The following is a 15,180-nucleotide window of genomic DNA, read 5'->3' as shown; positions in this document are numbered from 1 at the left end:
CCAACTCGTTTACTCCTTTACAAGACGATTTTTGCAATTTATTTAAAGGGATGGGGTGAGAAGAGTAAATGAAAATCATTTAAGATGCCTATGCAAATCTCAACTGTCGGAAAGGCCAAAACATGAGTGCTGTTATTTATTTATTTAATTTTAAATTTAAATAATGCTCCATTCGTCCGCTAATATTAACCTACTATAGTGGAGATTAAAAATATTAAATATTTTAATAAAAATGTGATAAAAACGTAAAAAATAATAATAATAATAATAATAATAATAATAATAATAATAATTGAAATATTTATGAAAATTTAGGTTAGAAATTAAAATAAATAATAAAATTAGTGATATTTATGGTAAATAAAAATGATTAAAGAAAGAGTAACAATTAAGTATTAATCTATTAAATTTAATGAGATATATTTAACAATTAAAAAAGAACATAAAAATAAATTTTACAAGACCACCGTCGCTAGGAAGAAGCCCAGGCTAGGCTAAGAGTGGGGATCATCAATGAAGGTGACCGAGCACCAGATTGAGGCTAGGCCACCCCACCCCTGATCGTTTACTATTATTAATAATATCATTATTAGTAATGTACCTGTACTGCAAGTCTGCATCTTCAAGATCGTCGCTTGCTTGTTTTGTCCCAGGCTGCTGTCAACAAGGCGCACACCATCCATCCTTCTATCATATCCCTATCCTATATGATTCTAGATGAATTTGGGGAGAGGAGAGGAGAGGAGAGGAGCCTTGGCACCACTTGCTGCTAAAATGGGCGCCCAGCTTCTTCCATCATCTTCTTGGCTCTCACCAGCCTTTCAATCCCCTTGAGGACCTGCCCCCTCTCCCAAAATGATCACCATCACTTTGCTCCTTAATATAACCCCACATAAATAAATGCAGTGATGAAAGTAGTTTCATGTTTTGCAGTACTCACCGTCAGGCATAAATCTTCCGCGGATACTGTTTCCACATCACAGCGACCCAGTTGAGAAGCCACATCTGCTTCCCCACCCCCACCCCACACACAGGAGACAAAAGTACATCATCAGCACAAAGTCCTAGCACAACACGCATGGAGAAACCAAGGGTCACCTGCACACTCACTCTGGAGTGAAACCACAACATCTGCGGTGTTATATCCCCCTTCAGCGCTATTATACAGTGCAATGACTTGTGCCTGAACCTGCAACAAGCCCCCCCGCAGATATTAAATATGATAGTGCACGCCCAATCATGGGCTTCTTCGATTTATGTTCCGGGTGACTCAAGACACTAGCAAACCTCTGAAGATGATCCGCATCTTGGCATGTCAGATGCGGAGAATTGAATTCTATCTTCACTTATCTCTCTGGCCACCAAGTCCAATGGTACATCCACCCATATTGAAATCCCATGTCGCAGTAATGCCCTGAATCACCCACCCAAGTTCAATTGTTGATCAACTGTGCACATGCAAAATTTTGCAACAAGCAACACCACAAGGATTACACATACAAATTTGTTGTGCTCTTAACAGCTCCATTCCCAGCGCAAACAACCAGCCGGCCCATGGATGATAACTGCTTCAAGACTTCTGTCTACAATTTATTCCAAGTGACAATCACCCAATCATAAGCTTCCGATTCATTTTGCAGCCAACTTTATTATTAAGCGCAGGAAGAGTACAGGCTCTCACCTCTGATGCAAGGTACCCCTCCTCATCTTTCTCTACGAATGCTATTGCAGACATTTTTCCTCCAGCAGCTTCCTCTACCAGACTATCACTGCAGAATAGACATCAGCAATTGAAGTGAACTAATCTGGCATGCATGCACTACTAATTCAGAAATCGCTCTCATCTTTACCTGTCAAAATAATAGTATCTTAATGCATCAGCAAGTATCCTCCCCAAACTCGATTTATATGAGCTGTTTATACCTGTTATAACAGCCGTTAGGAAGTGTGATTGTACGAAAAATATGTGCAAGGAAAATGCATACATATAGGAAATGTCCTCACCAACTAAAAATATTGAAGTTCCCTTTAAATCAGATGAAATTTCTAAAGCCCTTTTCTGAAAGAAGCAATGAAGGGGAAAAATAGTGATTAAAAAATAATAATAAGTAATGACTTCAGTTCATGTCTTCATAACAAACTCGAGCTGAAAGGAGTTGAAGCATTCAACAAGAAGAAGTTAAATACCTACTTTGATTGTCAAAGACATATCATCATCTTCAAGTTCAACAGCCTTTGTTGCCACTGTATCTAACAAAAAAGTAAAAAAGAAACATACACGAGCATTGCATTTAATCATGAACAGATTCTTTCCTCGATACGCCAGAGCGGTAACCAATAGATGGGGAATAAAGTAGATTATCAGCAATCTTCATAAGCATATTCAATAGAATTCATCGCATCTCTCGGGAGGACAAGCTTCTTTAACACGAATCAAATATATAGTCGCCATATAATATGAGCTCCACTTGTCAGACGAAGCTTGAACACCATAATTTGTTTGTCAATTGGGAAAAATAAACGAAAGCAAAAAAGGGAAGAAAGCGAAGTTCAAGTTGTTCGAGAATTCAATTATAGTTTTAAACATATTTTCGAGAAAGAGAAAGTGCGTTCCAATCTCATTAGTTCGTTTACTAACAGAAATTGGCACATAAAAGACGAGCAATTCAACTTACTAACAAAAGTAAACTGGCTACGTGCCACAGTGAATTTTGGTGCGAACAATTCGCGGGAGGAAAAAACAAGCAGATAGTTGGGGAGCGGTCCTTGCCTGAAGTGTTGTTTTCGAGGAGTGCGCGAGTACAAGTGTTGGAAAAAAGCCTACGGGGTGGAGAAGCTTTAGGTTTTAAAGACAGAAGAGTTGAAACCGGGGAAAGCCCAGAGGAAGAAAGCATAGGGGTGAGCGGAAAGAAAGCTGGGCAACGGCCGCGAACGCATGTTTGGATTATCTCCATGGACACCACAAACTCACTTGGATTGGATTTGCAGTGGCTTGAGATAGAACTCGCGTGAGACAGAGTCGCGTCGTCGTGTGTAGTGTATTCATTATCATTCGTCCGTTGTTTTTGGGCCTCGATTCCACGGCTTGGGATCGTCGTTTCAACGGAACGGAACCCTCAAACGCAACGTATCATTATTTATATATTTATTTATTTTAAATCAATTGAAACACTTTTTACAAAATTAAAATAATATAATTTTAAAAATTAAATAGTATATATTCTTTCAATAAAATAAAAATAAAACATTAATTTATTTTTTTCATTTATCTAGGTGTGATTACACATTTGATACCATATTAGGACGAAAATTCGAATAACCAACTTAAAATCCCAACATTACGTGCAATAATAGTGACACCGGTTTTCTAATATTTATTTATTTATTTTACAATGTATGCTATTGTCTTTTAAATTTTTTGTATGTGTACTTAGAATGGTAATTCGTTATATGTATTAGATTTTATCATTGTTTAGTACTCCACGTTAAGCTTGTCCTTGAGCTCCTTGTATTTGTACTGAACATTTGATTGTGATTATCTTGCTTGATACTTTGGGAAAATAGTTCAAAATTTGGCGTTTTTCTATAAACTAGTATCAAGCAATTGTTTGTTTTAATTATGTGAAATTTGGTTGTTTCTCTGCAAGTGTACATCAATCACCTTATGTAGCATAGCTTCACTAATTTGTATTGTGTGCATATAGCGAGTGAGTCTAGAGATGGCGAGGGAGAGAGAGAGAGAGAGAGAGTCACGTGCCCGTCAGGCCGGCTATTTAGTTATACTACATACAGATACAGTAATAGTAGTAACATCAAAGTAGAAAATCAAATGAGGTCTCCCTCTCCCTCTCCCCCCTGGCCCTACAGAAGTCATTGAGGTGGGTCCCATCGAATGTTCCTAAACCTGTCAGCCTGACGCCATAGGCTTCCATCCGCCGTGAGTCGCGCGGTATGGGTGATTGCCAGAGTCCATCCCACCAGGCCGGAGGGAGGATGGGCGTCGGAGCACATTGGCCCGCCTGGCCGCGGCAGCTCAATGGGCCCGCAAATCTGTTCCACGCGTGCCCCCACCCCACCTGATTCTTCAACCCTTCCGACAGGGCATTGCTCTGGAAGCTGCTCAGGAATGCAATGCTGGACTGGTTGGATGCGCTCTTGCTCTCATCTGCCATGCCAATGCATACACGATCATATTCATATCATCGTAATAATAATTATCATAATCATAACTACCAAGTCTGTATGCTGCTGCAAGCGCTGCTATCAACTGCACGTATGTGGTTCCAACACGTCGGTGAGCTCCAGAGACAACACCATGCTTAGCACGCGCCGCCAGAAAGAAATCAACAAAGGCTACCCATCTGGGCGCTGGACCCCAGTCCTTCACTCTGAAATCCAACACCTTGTTAGATTTCTGAGTGTTTGGGCTGCCTGCCCCTGCCCCTGCTGCAGCACCGGATACATTTCCTTCATACCTTTTATAATCGAAGTGTACAACCTGACCAACAAAAAACCCAAAACAGTTGGCTTAATCACACTATATATACACATAGTCAGATGCTGATAAATCCATCACAACCACCACCACCACCACCACCAAATAAAATTCCTTATTAGCTTATAGCGTACAACAGCCTCTTAAAATTAATACTTCTTAACCCTCAAACCAGCCCAGAGAAATAATGATTATATATATATATATATATATAGAGAGAGAGAGAGAGAGAGAGAGACTACGGAACAACGAATGACAACCTCTGCAAACTCCTCCAGACTTGGGCAAATATCTTTCACCATAGAAGGTGTATCAGAAACCAAAACCACTTTCGGCTTCGATCCCACCACTGGAACATTACGCACAGCTTCTCTCATGCAACGCAAGGCTGCATTCTTTGCTCTCACAGATCTGCAGATCGACAAGGCACGCATCTCCCAATTAACAAAGCTCTGGAATTTACAGATAAGAATCAAGTGAGCATTCAATGCCCAACTCAATCTGAGGGCTGCGGCACAACCCTTACCTGTTCATCATCATTCGCATGTGCAGTGCAATATCAGGACTTGTGCGGCCATCAAGAGCCCAATGTACCGCCTGCTCAACATCTCTTGAAGGGTATATTAGAATCCTCATGAGCTCCCCAAACACATTTGCCCTGTACTGAAGATTTTCGGGATTTCCAAATAAATTAGATGCAACCTCCCTCATTTCAGAATGTATGTTCTTCAAGAAAAACTGAGCAGCCACGGCATCTGTAGTATTCTGGAACCTGATTGAAGATCGACTTTAAAATTAACTGACTATGTATTAGCGGATGGCATTAGGATTCACAAAAGTTGGATACTACTAGCATACTGCCTGCCTACCATATGATAGGTTGCACCCATTTTCTCCAATTACTGCAAAGAACATCAGTTTTGGTTGGCTTCTGAAAGTCATCAATCCTCATTGTCAGATGCCTCCCATATCTTGTCAGGCAGCGATTCTGTCTCCACAAGTGCTTGACTTCTTTCAGGGTGAAGGAGACATTGGAATATGAGACGAAATCACCAAAAGGATATCTACCCCTGAAAAACAAGACAAGGATACACAACAGTAAATAATGTATTAGAGGGATAAGACTAGTAAGTTAGTTGATATGCCAAATCAAAAGATTTCCCCTGTCCTTTCCTCAGCATCACTCGATTATAAAAGGCAAGACTGAGATTGAGAGGGCAGAGAAGAAGGTAAGGGTGCGGTGCAGGCACAAATTCAGTGCAAACAGAAAGGCCAAAGACAAGGAAAGAACCGATATGCCTGGTTTGCCCAATTATCAATGACCGGTTCAGCATAACGCTCAATGCTGCAGCAGTTAAGATCTTGTACAGCTCATTTCCCAAACCAGCTTCTGACGCTTTTCCGATGACAAAACCATGGCGGCAGAATTCTTGTGGCTTCAGCTCTCGTACTCTTGCTGCACCTGAAATTATAATTGGTTACTTGCAATTGCATCGCCGCCCTGGTGCTATGCTATACTTTTCTTCTAGTTCCATATATAAACGAAACACGTGCCGTTTTCACCTCAAGACACACAAACCATTGATCCTACAGAAAGCATATTAAAACACCCACAGAAAAAAAAAAAAAAAAAAAAAAAAAAAAGGAGGCGGGTTTTGGAACAGAGCAAGTGAAAAATTCGATCGGATTAAACCAAACCATTAATGGAGAAGTGATGGCGAATAGTTCTTCTCACTTGGAGGCTTTCTTCCACATAACCTCTACGGAAGATCTCGCCCATCTCCTCAACGGTCGCGCAGGTCTTGGTCTTGACATCACCTGATGCCGACGCCGACCCCAATCCCGATCCCGATCCCGATCCTCTCATAACCAACCTCGAATTAGCTGCCGGTTTCTCTAAGGTTTGTGGTAGGTAAGTGCTATGATTACGATGGATGGGAGGGTGGTCCGATGGATCAAGGGATCTGAGATCTAACATGAATATGCCGAAAACTGTAAAGAGGGCGATGAGGACGAGGGAGAAGCAAATGGGTAGTCGGCTGGGACGATATAACTGGGAGCTCATTCTCAGCCCACACTGCGGCGTGCTTAGGAGTTGGGTGATGATACTTCACCTCTGAATCGGAATCGGAATCGGAATCGGATCCTAATGCCACCGAGCGGCGGCAGCGTTGGATATGTCTCTGTGGACTGTGGTTTTAATTAAACTAATTTAAGGGGGGCGACGCTCCAATCCATCATTTTATTTGTTCATTTACTTACTTTTCTGATAGATAGATAGATAGATAGATAGAAGATAGATTTTGCAATAAAAGTCAATCGGTCTCAATTGTATGACTGGTAAATTATTACGTCATATGAATATTTTAATAGTGCAGCCGTATGTTCACAAAAATCAGGGACAATTCACGTACCATACATGCACACATGGTTCTGTTACTAATCTTATCCTAACATTCCAAACGCCATCCAACATTTTTTTTTTTTGTTCCAAATTTAATACAATATTTCTAAATTTAAAAATAATTAATTATTTTATATATATATAAATATATAACTCACTTTATCACATCTCATTATTCAAATAAAAAAAATAAATTATGTATTTTTCTTTCCAATTATATCTGTTTGGTACAAAGAAATGAGATCATAAAATAAAAATGATCTCATTTCTCTTATTTATTTGAGTAAAAAATAAAATTTAAAAAATAAATTATTTTTATTCTTTATTTTCATTTTTTTCATGTGCACAGAGAAATTGAAAGAAATAATGTAGCAGCATACTTTTTTTATTTTTTTTATCTTTTCTTTACTATTTAATTTTATACATTTTTTTAAAAATTATATTATTTTAATTTTAAGAAAATCAAATTTAATTTATTGTTAAAATATTTAAGTGTTACGATTTTTTAAGCAATTGTGCTAAAATATAATCTTAAAAAATATCATATATAATTTATAATTTTTTTAAAAAAAAATCACCAAAAATATTTTTCATAAATTTTCATTAGTTAAAATCCCTTTTTTTATCCGATTAATCATCTATTCTTATTTGATCCATAGCTGCATTTTTTATATATTTCTCAATTGAATTATCTTTTTTACCAAATAAAAAAATTAATTATCATTTTCTCCTCAATTTAATTTCTCTTCGATTATATTCTCTACTCTCATTTATTTGCAATTTCATTCTCAGTAACAAACATCACCCTAATCTCTCAAATTATCCTACTTAAAACTACTCACCTAACTTTTCGTGTCGAATTCATATGTTGCACGATGTTTGAAAGAGATGGAGTAGTTTTCCTTCTTGTCAATCATACGTAGGTCATTTAACAAAAGTAAGTATAATTTACTAATTATAAATGGCCTAAATTACTACTCTCTAGTCCATTAAAATTAACCCATACAGGTCGAAAATTAAAAAAATAAATAAATATTTTATTGAAAAATAATAGGTAATTTGGGGTATTTAAAAAATTTAATTAAAAATTAAAATAAATAAAAAATATGATAAAATTAATGGTATTTGTTATAAAATAAACATTGAATGAAAAATAATAAGTAAATTTTAATTTGTTAACTTTATAAATAATAAATTTAATTCGCGAACTAAAAAAAAAAAAACATATTTTATTTATTGTGTCTTTGATAAAAGAAATAATTCTTATCAAAACTTGTCTCCTTCTTTTTTTTCCCAAAGAAATCTTTATCACTTGTTTGATTATTTTCAAATATTAGTTTACTTCATTCCAAATATTCATATTAGTAATAGGTTCAAAACAATTCTCAACTTTTATTATGATTGGATTCAAATAATTTGCAACAAAAACAATAAACTTTATCTTCATATTTAGAATAAACTAACCATTTTCGGTCTAAAATCTCACCATTTTTTATTTTTCTAGTGTAACGAATATTTGAAAAATTTCGGGAAGTACTATCTAAGGGAAAAGTAAGATTTAAGTCTCTTCTCGGTTCATTTTCAATTAAAATATTTTTTTATCGTCAAGATTATTCCAATACTTAGGGTCATAGATAAATAAACTTTCATCTAAAATATCATCATCAACTATATTTACATGATTATCATGCTCATCCAAATGATTATCATTAAATTCGCCAATATTATTTTTATTTTCAGTATTTAATTCATCATTGGATTCCAACTTATCAATATCATCTATATTCAAATCAGGAAGAACCTATATTTAAAAATAAAATAAAAAATTATCAAAAGATCCTTTTTACCATTCTACCAATTGCTGAATCTTCTTTCCTTCTTTCTTTCTTTTTTTTCTTTTTTCACTACCAGAAATATATTTTCTTCGCTTGCTATAGAAATAAATCAAACAAAAACAAAAATATATTTAACAAATTGAAACAAAAGCACTCGGTTTTTATTCACCATTCTTTCCTTGTCCTTGTTCAGTTGTTTATAATATTTGCAAAGAATATTAAAAATAAAAAAAAAAAAGTTAACCGATAACACCAAAAAAAAAAATCAATTAAAAAAATTAATTACAAATATTTTTCAAATAAAATTGAATCTATTATCTATATCATTGTAATATATATGATCAAACAATTAAGTTAACTTATAACTCTAAATAAATTCAATTAAAATATAGTAAGATTAAGCAAATAAATTCAATTAAAAAAATCAATTGAAACCCTAACTACTGTAAAAATGGCCTCCAATTTAACTTGAAGAATTGCGTTTGATGTGGCCCGTGGGAAAAAAAATTACAGAGAAATAAAATATTAATGAGACCTGAGAGTGAAATGAAAAAAATTGGAGGAAAAAAAATTGCCCGTATAATTAGACATATATAAAATATAATACTTAACGACAAATTGAAAATAAATCATTGATGGAGTGGAATGGTCTGGCATCGAGAGACTAGCCATTAAAATGACTCATATGTGTATATATATATATATATTACCCTTATATATATATACATATAAAATCTAAAAATTTGGAGCTCCAACATAGACTGGGTCTTGGGCGGTCGACGGCCTGCGAATGGGTATATGTATATATACTAGTCGCACGTTTGTTGCGCTACAACGCTATTATGTCTTCTTTATTGTAGACACAAAATTTAGGAGGTGTATGATTAGTAAATGATTAAGAATGTATTAGTAAAAATAATTATTGTATAATATAAGTAATTATAAATTAAGATTAAATAATTAATTAGTTTAATTAAAATTAAATAGTTAAAAAATAAAATATTTAAAATAAGATTAAAGTGTCTAATTTATTTTTTTAAAATGACAAAATAAGTAGATCGAATGAAAATAGAAAATGTATGCATAATAAATAGGACGAAGGGAGTATAAATTAATTTCAAAAAATACAAAACTTATATCACTATTAGTACAATTGCATTCCAAATACATTAGTTCTATTCTTTACACAAATAGTAAAGTATTTTATTCTTTTACTATGCTAATTGATTATTATTTCAATAATACGGTCACGAAAGAGTAAAATAAATAAATAAGAATGAATGTTCATATGTATTAATTACTTTTATTTTGTATTATTTCAATAATAGTCAATAAAAAATTTAATGATCGAAAAAAAATATCAAATAAAACAAAGATTAATTTTTCATATAATAATTTTTTTAAAAAAAAATAAAAAAATAATTAAAAAAATTCTCTATCAATAATTTTTATTGTACTATAATAATAAAATAAATTCTACTTAAAAAAAATTAATATTATTATATAATAGAATTAATAAAGTTAATAATGTTGAATGAAATATTTATAACAAAATAAATAATTATATTAATATAGTTTTTTGAAAAAGGGTGAGAAAGAAAATAGATTATTGAATAAAGGGTATTAATGTAATTTTATTTAGCAAATTTTTTTAAAATATATGTATATTATAGGATATATATGAAAAAATAATAATAATAAAAGCTACAATTAATTAATTAGTTGAATCGTATGTCGTATCTCCTGGATCTGTACATTTCTGCATATGCATGCATACACAAGACAACTCGAGAAAGTATACGCATGCACGTTGGATTTGGGATCAAATATGTGTATCGAATGTATTGTTAAAGTCATTATTTTATACAATCAGGTCTAATTAATATAATTAATTATTGACTGATAGGTTTGATTGGTACGAAATGAAAGTGCTCTACTCCTATAATATTATTATTTTGACGACGTAACAAATTAATAATATTAATTAAGGGCATATTTATAATTATAATTATGTTTGTCCTATCATAAATAAGCTAAGACTAATGTTATGTCCCGGGACATAACGCGCAGTAAAAGAGATCTGATTCTCGACACTTTAATTTTGAAAGACCAAATCTTTAATCACCCAAAATCCTAATTCTGGACACTCTAAACCCTAGGCCATTGTTGGGGGGTGCTTGCTTGCTGTTAGTTAGTGTTAATTGATGAGGTCACAAATAAAATTTATAATTAAAATGGGTTGGGCTTCAGCCAGTCAGTCAGTCAGAGTCTGACCCGGCTGACTGATGATAAATTAAGATGGATATATGCAACCAATTACCATAATCAATACGTGATTAGTGTATAACGCAGGGCTTCTTCTTCTTCTTCTTGCCCATATATAGTAGTAGTAGCATCTATCTGTCTATCTATCACTATTTGCTAGTGTTGCCGTCGAACAAGTCCTCAATGCAGGCCTCAATATCCTCGGGCTGATATTTGACGTACTTCTCGGTCTGGCGGCCGGGAGTGAAGGTGTGGCTGTACCGCCCCAGGTACGACCTGTAGGCCGGGATGACCATGTTGGAGATGGCCACCCTCAGCTCCGACTGCAGCTGCTCGTCCGCCACCACCCACCCGCTCTGCGCCCGGTGAATCTCGTCGAACATGGCGTTGAAGCTCTTGAACCTCTCCTTCAACACCGGCTTCGACACCTTCCCGTTCACCACCAGCCCATCCGACGCCCGGAAGCAACCCAGCAGCCGCCCCCACGTCTCCCGCTGGTACACCTGGTGGTACTGCCTCAGGTCCGCCGACTTCTTGCGGTACCACGCCTCCCCCATCAGGCTGTTCAGCTCGCTCGACTCCCTCACCTTCTTCAGCACGTACCTCCCGTTGTTCATCAAAAATATCGAGCTCAGCGCCGGCTCCTTGTACAGCTTCGACTTCCGCTCCACCTTCTGCTCCAGCAGCTCCATCACCTTCGTTATCTGACCTTGGAAGGGCGACGATGGCGGCTGCCTGCCCGCGCCGCCTCGACTTTGGCTTTGGCTTTGGCTTTGATCGGATTGATTCTGATGGTCCTGATGATCTAAATATTGGTCATCTCCTCCTTCATGATCCCGATCTCGATCATCATCGTACTCTGCCCTCTCCAGCTTATAATTCCGGTGCTCGCTGAACACCTGATCCAAGGTTGCCTTGTACTCGCACGCATTCTCCAGGAAATCCGTCGTGTATATCGTCAGGGGGTGCACTCCCCCGCCCGCAGCCGGCACCGGAGTCTTCCCCGCGTCGCCCTTTATTGACCTCTCCAGGTCGCTGAACATCAGAATCATGGCCTGCCCCAGGCTGCTCCTTATCATGGAGGCCTCCGACTTAATCTCGGTGCCCCACTCCTGCGGCATCAGCTCGCCAATCTCGGGCACGCTGTCCCTCAAGGCCTCGTACACGTCCAGAAACTTGAACAGCTTCTCCACACCGCGTCTCGTCAGTGCCAGGGCCGCGGAGAAATTGAAGAGTTGAGTGGTAACGCCATGCGACAGGCTCCCGAACAGGGCCTGGGACATGGCAGGATAATCCGAGAAGACGGTGTCGGACAGCTTGCGTTCGCTGGGAACGTGCAAGGTCTCCCACTGCCTCAACGCCCTAATCCAGGCTTGGATCTCCCTCTCCAGCGATCCCCACTGCATCTTCTGGACGTCATCGATGCTGTGCTTCTCGAACCCAAGCGTGTGAAGGGTCTCCTCCAGTGCATTCCGCCGTGCCACTGAGTAGGCTTGGCAGCACTCTGTTTCGTAGCCCCCCGCGACCAGGGCCTTGGATAAGCGAATCAAGTCGGACAGGGTCTCGGGGTTGTATCCGGAGAGACATACAAGGCTAGCGCTGTTGCTGCTGCTGGTATTCATCTGCCCCTCCTCCTCCGCCGACTCGGGCTCAGGCTCAGGCTCACCATCAGCTGGAGGAGGTGGGGCGTGGTGGTTTTGATGAGCTGATGAATGCTGTTCCGACGACGAGGACGAGGACGATGCAGATTTAGAATGATCAACATTGCCTGCCGCTGCCGCCGCCGCCGCCTTGTGATCTTCAAGGAGGGACTTGAACTCTTCCTCCAGGTACGACATGGCCTGCTGGAGAATCCTTCCGAGGCGGTTGATGCAGGAGGCGTACTTTTGTTCGGACTGGAATCTCAGGAGTGCTCTCGACAGGGAAGAGACCCGGGATGCGGCCTCAAGGAACGATGCTGCATCATCCTGCGTCAGTCGACTCCATTTTATAAGAGGCGGTTCGTGGTGGTGGTCGGAGGAGGAGGAGGGATCTTGGCTTATCCCGGTCTGTGCTTCGACCAGATCCAGGAACTGCTCAACGAACAGGGGCAGATCGGGCGGGGGATGTTCATCATACTCAACATCTCCTGATGATGAGATGAAACGATCGATCTCTTGAGAAACTTTACCGAGATCCGGAGGTGATGGGGAATTATTAGAGTTGTGGTCGTCGTCGTCGTCCTTGTTTTTCTCCTGCTCCTCTAATTCCGTTTTGGCTTCTGGGGATGTAGGGCTGCCATCATCCCCACCATGGTCGTTGCCGTCTCCATGAGGAGGACAACGGTGTTGCTCATCGTCGCCATGTCCATCACGAATACTGTTGTGTCCTCTGTCGTTGTCTGGTTGATCTGGAGCTGGAGGAGGATCACTGACAACAACATCGTCATCATTATTGTTACTGTTACTAAGGGCGAGGGGGTCCGGTAACTTTTGGGGATCCTCCGGCTCCAATTTGAAAGGAGGCTGTCCATTATCATTATCATCATCGTCGTCATCATCATCAAGATGGAAATGGGGATTGGAGGAGGAAGAAGGCGACTCGGCAGCAGCTACATCCATTGTTTAAAGTAAAATATAAATACCTAAATACATGAATAAATAAAATGAAAGTAGGCTTTGTTGAGGGAGGAAAGGAAAGGAAAGGAAGAGAAGAGAAGAGAAGAGAAGAGAAGAGGGAATGAAGAGTGCATGCGCATGCAGATCGGTGATGGGGGGCGAGGAGAGGGAGCGAGGGTAAAACATGCCCCTGGCCATCAAATCACATGTTCCAAAATTCCTCTATTCCTCTATTTCCATCGACAAATATGTGAGATGTGTATTAACAATGAATAGAGATATAATGTATATAATATTAATTAATTATTATTGACAAATTATATATATATATATATATAAATTTTTATGTCAATATTCATGGGAGGTCAAGTCACACCAAACAAACCATGTATAGGAGATGATTTGGAAGACGTCGACAATTTGAACCCATGATCTCAATCTATGATATTGTATTCTTGACGGAAGGAATACTACTTTTATCATTTAAATTTATGGTTAATTTTTATTGGATTCTTAGTAAAAATTAGAGTCGGCAAAAATTGACCCGACATGATAACTCGAAACGAAATAATTGAGTTTGAGTCAAATATTTTAATCCGATTATATATACGGATTGACATGAACCCGATGCGATAATAAATAAGTCGAGTTAGAGTTGAGGCTCTCAATTGAAATCCGACATGGACAACTCAATTATAATATATTAATATTGATTAATATATTTATTATATATGCAAAATAATTATAATTAAATAATTTGTTCATACATTAATTTAAACTAAATTCAATTTTAAATAATTCATTGTACACATTACTACAAAAAATAATTTAATTTGAATCAAGAATTTCGACTTAATTATGTATACGGGTCCACACAAGCCCGACACGATAATAAACGGGTCAACACAAACCCGACACAATAATAAACGTGTCGGGTTAGAATTGAATAATTTAACCCGTTTTAAACATTCAACCCGACACGAATCAACCAATTGTCAGCTTTAGTAAAAATATACTTAACACTAAAAATATTTTTATATTTTTATATTTGTATTATTTTTTTTTTAACAAATGTCATTCTATTAGTATTGTAAACCTGCAATTTTTTCTTAATTTGTACTAAGTTTTAATATAATAATTAATATTCAAAGATAAATAAAAAAATAAAAAAAATAAACGAGACCCTTAAAACCGGACGGAGGTAGTACTATTTTTAATTTTTTACTATATTTATAAAATTATTATTATCAAATATTTTATTAAAATTCATGTTTAATTATACAGGCATAATCTTTTATAACAATAATAATATATATTCAAATTAAATTATTTATTTTTTATTTATATATGAATTAAATATGATATTTTACATGAAAATAAATAAAATTTTGAAAAGAAAATTTTAAATAAAAATTGAAACCGATTATCATTTTTTTTTAAAAAAAAATAGTTTAATGGATTAAAAACTTTATAAGAAATTATAAAGTTTCAAAATAAATTTTTATTTTAAGTTTAAAATTTTTATTTGTTTTTAAAAATAAATATTTATTTAACACATATAAATATATATTTTTATATAAATAT

At 36.7% G+C, this 15,180-nt stretch overlaps 3 protein-coding genes across 8 annotated transcripts; all 3 read right to left on the bottom strand.

Annotated features, from left to right (window-relative positions):
• Positions 1 to 382: 382 nt before the first annotated feature.
• LOC127244542 (probable inactive shikimate kinase like 1, chloroplastic) lies at positions 383 to 3,083 on the bottom strand. Of its 5 annotated transcripts, none has more exons than XM_051265109.1 (10): positions 2,771 to 3,083; positions 2,192 to 2,244; positions 2,005 to 2,059; positions 1,851 to 1,923; positions 1,682 to 1,769; positions 1,501 to 1,583; positions 1,288 to 1,414; positions 1,099 to 1,189; positions 941 to 1,005; positions 383 to 838 (listed from the first exon to the last, which is right to left on the bottom strand). In XM_051265109.1, exons 1-10 carry the CDS (start codon positions 2,952 to 2,954, stop codon positions 770 to 772), a joined length of 888 nt encoding a protein of 295 aa, XP_051121066.1. In that variant the 5' UTR covers positions 2,955 to 3,083; the 3' UTR covers positions 383 to 769. The 5 variants fall into 5 exon arrangements, with proteins under 5 accessions (XP_051121066.1, XP_051121065.1, XP_051121067.1 ...); XM_051265108.1 differs by having other exon boundaries at positions 2,192 to 2,250; positions 2,771 to 3,081; XM_051265110.1 differs by having other exon boundaries at positions 1,111 to 1,189; positions 2,192 to 2,250; positions 2,771 to 3,076.
• Positions 3,084 to 3,591: 508 nt separating this feature from the next.
• Positions 3,592 to 6,744, bottom strand: LOC127243415 (uncharacterized). 2 transcript variants are annotated; one of them, XM_051263420.1, is made up of 7 exons: positions 6,194 to 6,744; positions 5,795 to 5,957; positions 5,365 to 5,565; positions 5,022 to 5,282; positions 4,756 to 4,906; positions 4,234 to 4,498; positions 3,592 to 4,165 (listed from the first exon to the last, which is right to left on the bottom strand). In XM_051263420.1, the coding sequence occupies exons 1-7, from the start codon at positions 6,558 to 6,560 to the stop codon at positions 3,813 to 3,815; spliced, it is 1,761 nt and encodes a 586-aa protein (XP_051119377.1). In that variant the 5' UTR covers positions 6,561 to 6,744; the 3' UTR covers positions 3,592 to 3,812. The 2 variants fall into 2 exon arrangements, with proteins under 2 accessions (XP_051119377.1, XP_051119385.1); XM_051263428.1 differs by having other exon boundaries at positions 5,022 to 5,267; positions 6,194 to 6,743.
• A 4,404-nt stretch (positions 6,745 to 11,148) lies between these two features.
• On the bottom strand, positions 11,149 to 13,599 carry LOC127242368 (exocyst complex component EXO70B1-like). Its single transcript, XM_051261887.1, has 2 exons — positions 12,644 to 13,599; positions 11,149 to 12,607 (listed from the first exon to the last, which is right to left on the bottom strand). The coding sequence occupies exons 1-2, from the start codon at positions 13,597 to 13,599 to the stop codon at positions 11,149 to 11,151; spliced, it is 2,415 nt and encodes an 804-aa protein (XP_051117844.1).
• Positions 13,600 to 15,180: the final 1,581 nt, after the last annotated feature.

Source organism: Andrographis paniculata, unplaced genomic scaffold (assembly GCF_009805555.1).
Source record: "Andrographis paniculata isolate CXL003 unplaced genomic scaffold, ASM980555v1 Contig19END, whole genome shotgun sequence".
Classification (NCBI taxonomy): Eukaryota; Viridiplantae; Streptophyta; class Magnoliopsida; order Lamiales; family Acanthaceae; genus Andrographis; species Andrographis paniculata.
The sequence above is the reverse complement of the archived record's forward strand: the minus strand, read 5'-3'. Positions and strand labels throughout refer to the sequence as shown.

Bases quoted from the DNA above. Each gene is read 5' to 3' on its own strand.
- LOC127244542 (XM_051265108.1), bottom strand. From the start codon at position 2,954: ATGGAGATAATCCAAACATGCGTTCGCGGCCGTTGCCCAGCTTTCTTT. The intron at 1,006-1,098 runs GTGACCCTTGGT...GTGGGGAAGCAG, and splicing joins ACTCCAGAGTGAGTGTGCAG to ATGTGGCTTCTCAACTGGGT. The intron at 839-940 runs GTGAGTACTGCA...GAGAGGGGGCAG, and splicing joins CGGAAGATTTATGCCTGACG to GTCCTCAAGGGGATTGAAAG.
- LOC127242368 (XM_051261887.1), bottom strand. From the start codon at position 13,599: ATGGATGTAGCTGCTGCCGAGTCGCCTTCTTCCTCCTCCAATCCCCAT. The intron at 12,608-12,643 runs GTCGGCGGAGGA...GAATACCAGCAG, and splicing joins GAGCCTGAGCCTGAGCCCGA to CAGCAACAGCGCTAGCCTTG.
- LOC127243415 (XM_051263420.1), bottom strand. From the start codon at position 6,560: ATGAGCTCCCAGTTATATCGTCCCAGCCGACTACCCATTTGCTTCTCC. The intron at 5,566-5,794 runs GCATATCGGTTC...CTTGTTTTTCAG, and splicing joins TTGATAATTGGGCAAACCAG to GGGTAGATATCCTTTTGGTG. The intron at 4,907-5,021 runs GTAAGGGTTGTG...GTCGATCTGCAG, and splicing joins ATGCGAATGATGATGAACAG to ATCTGTGAGAGCAAAGAATG.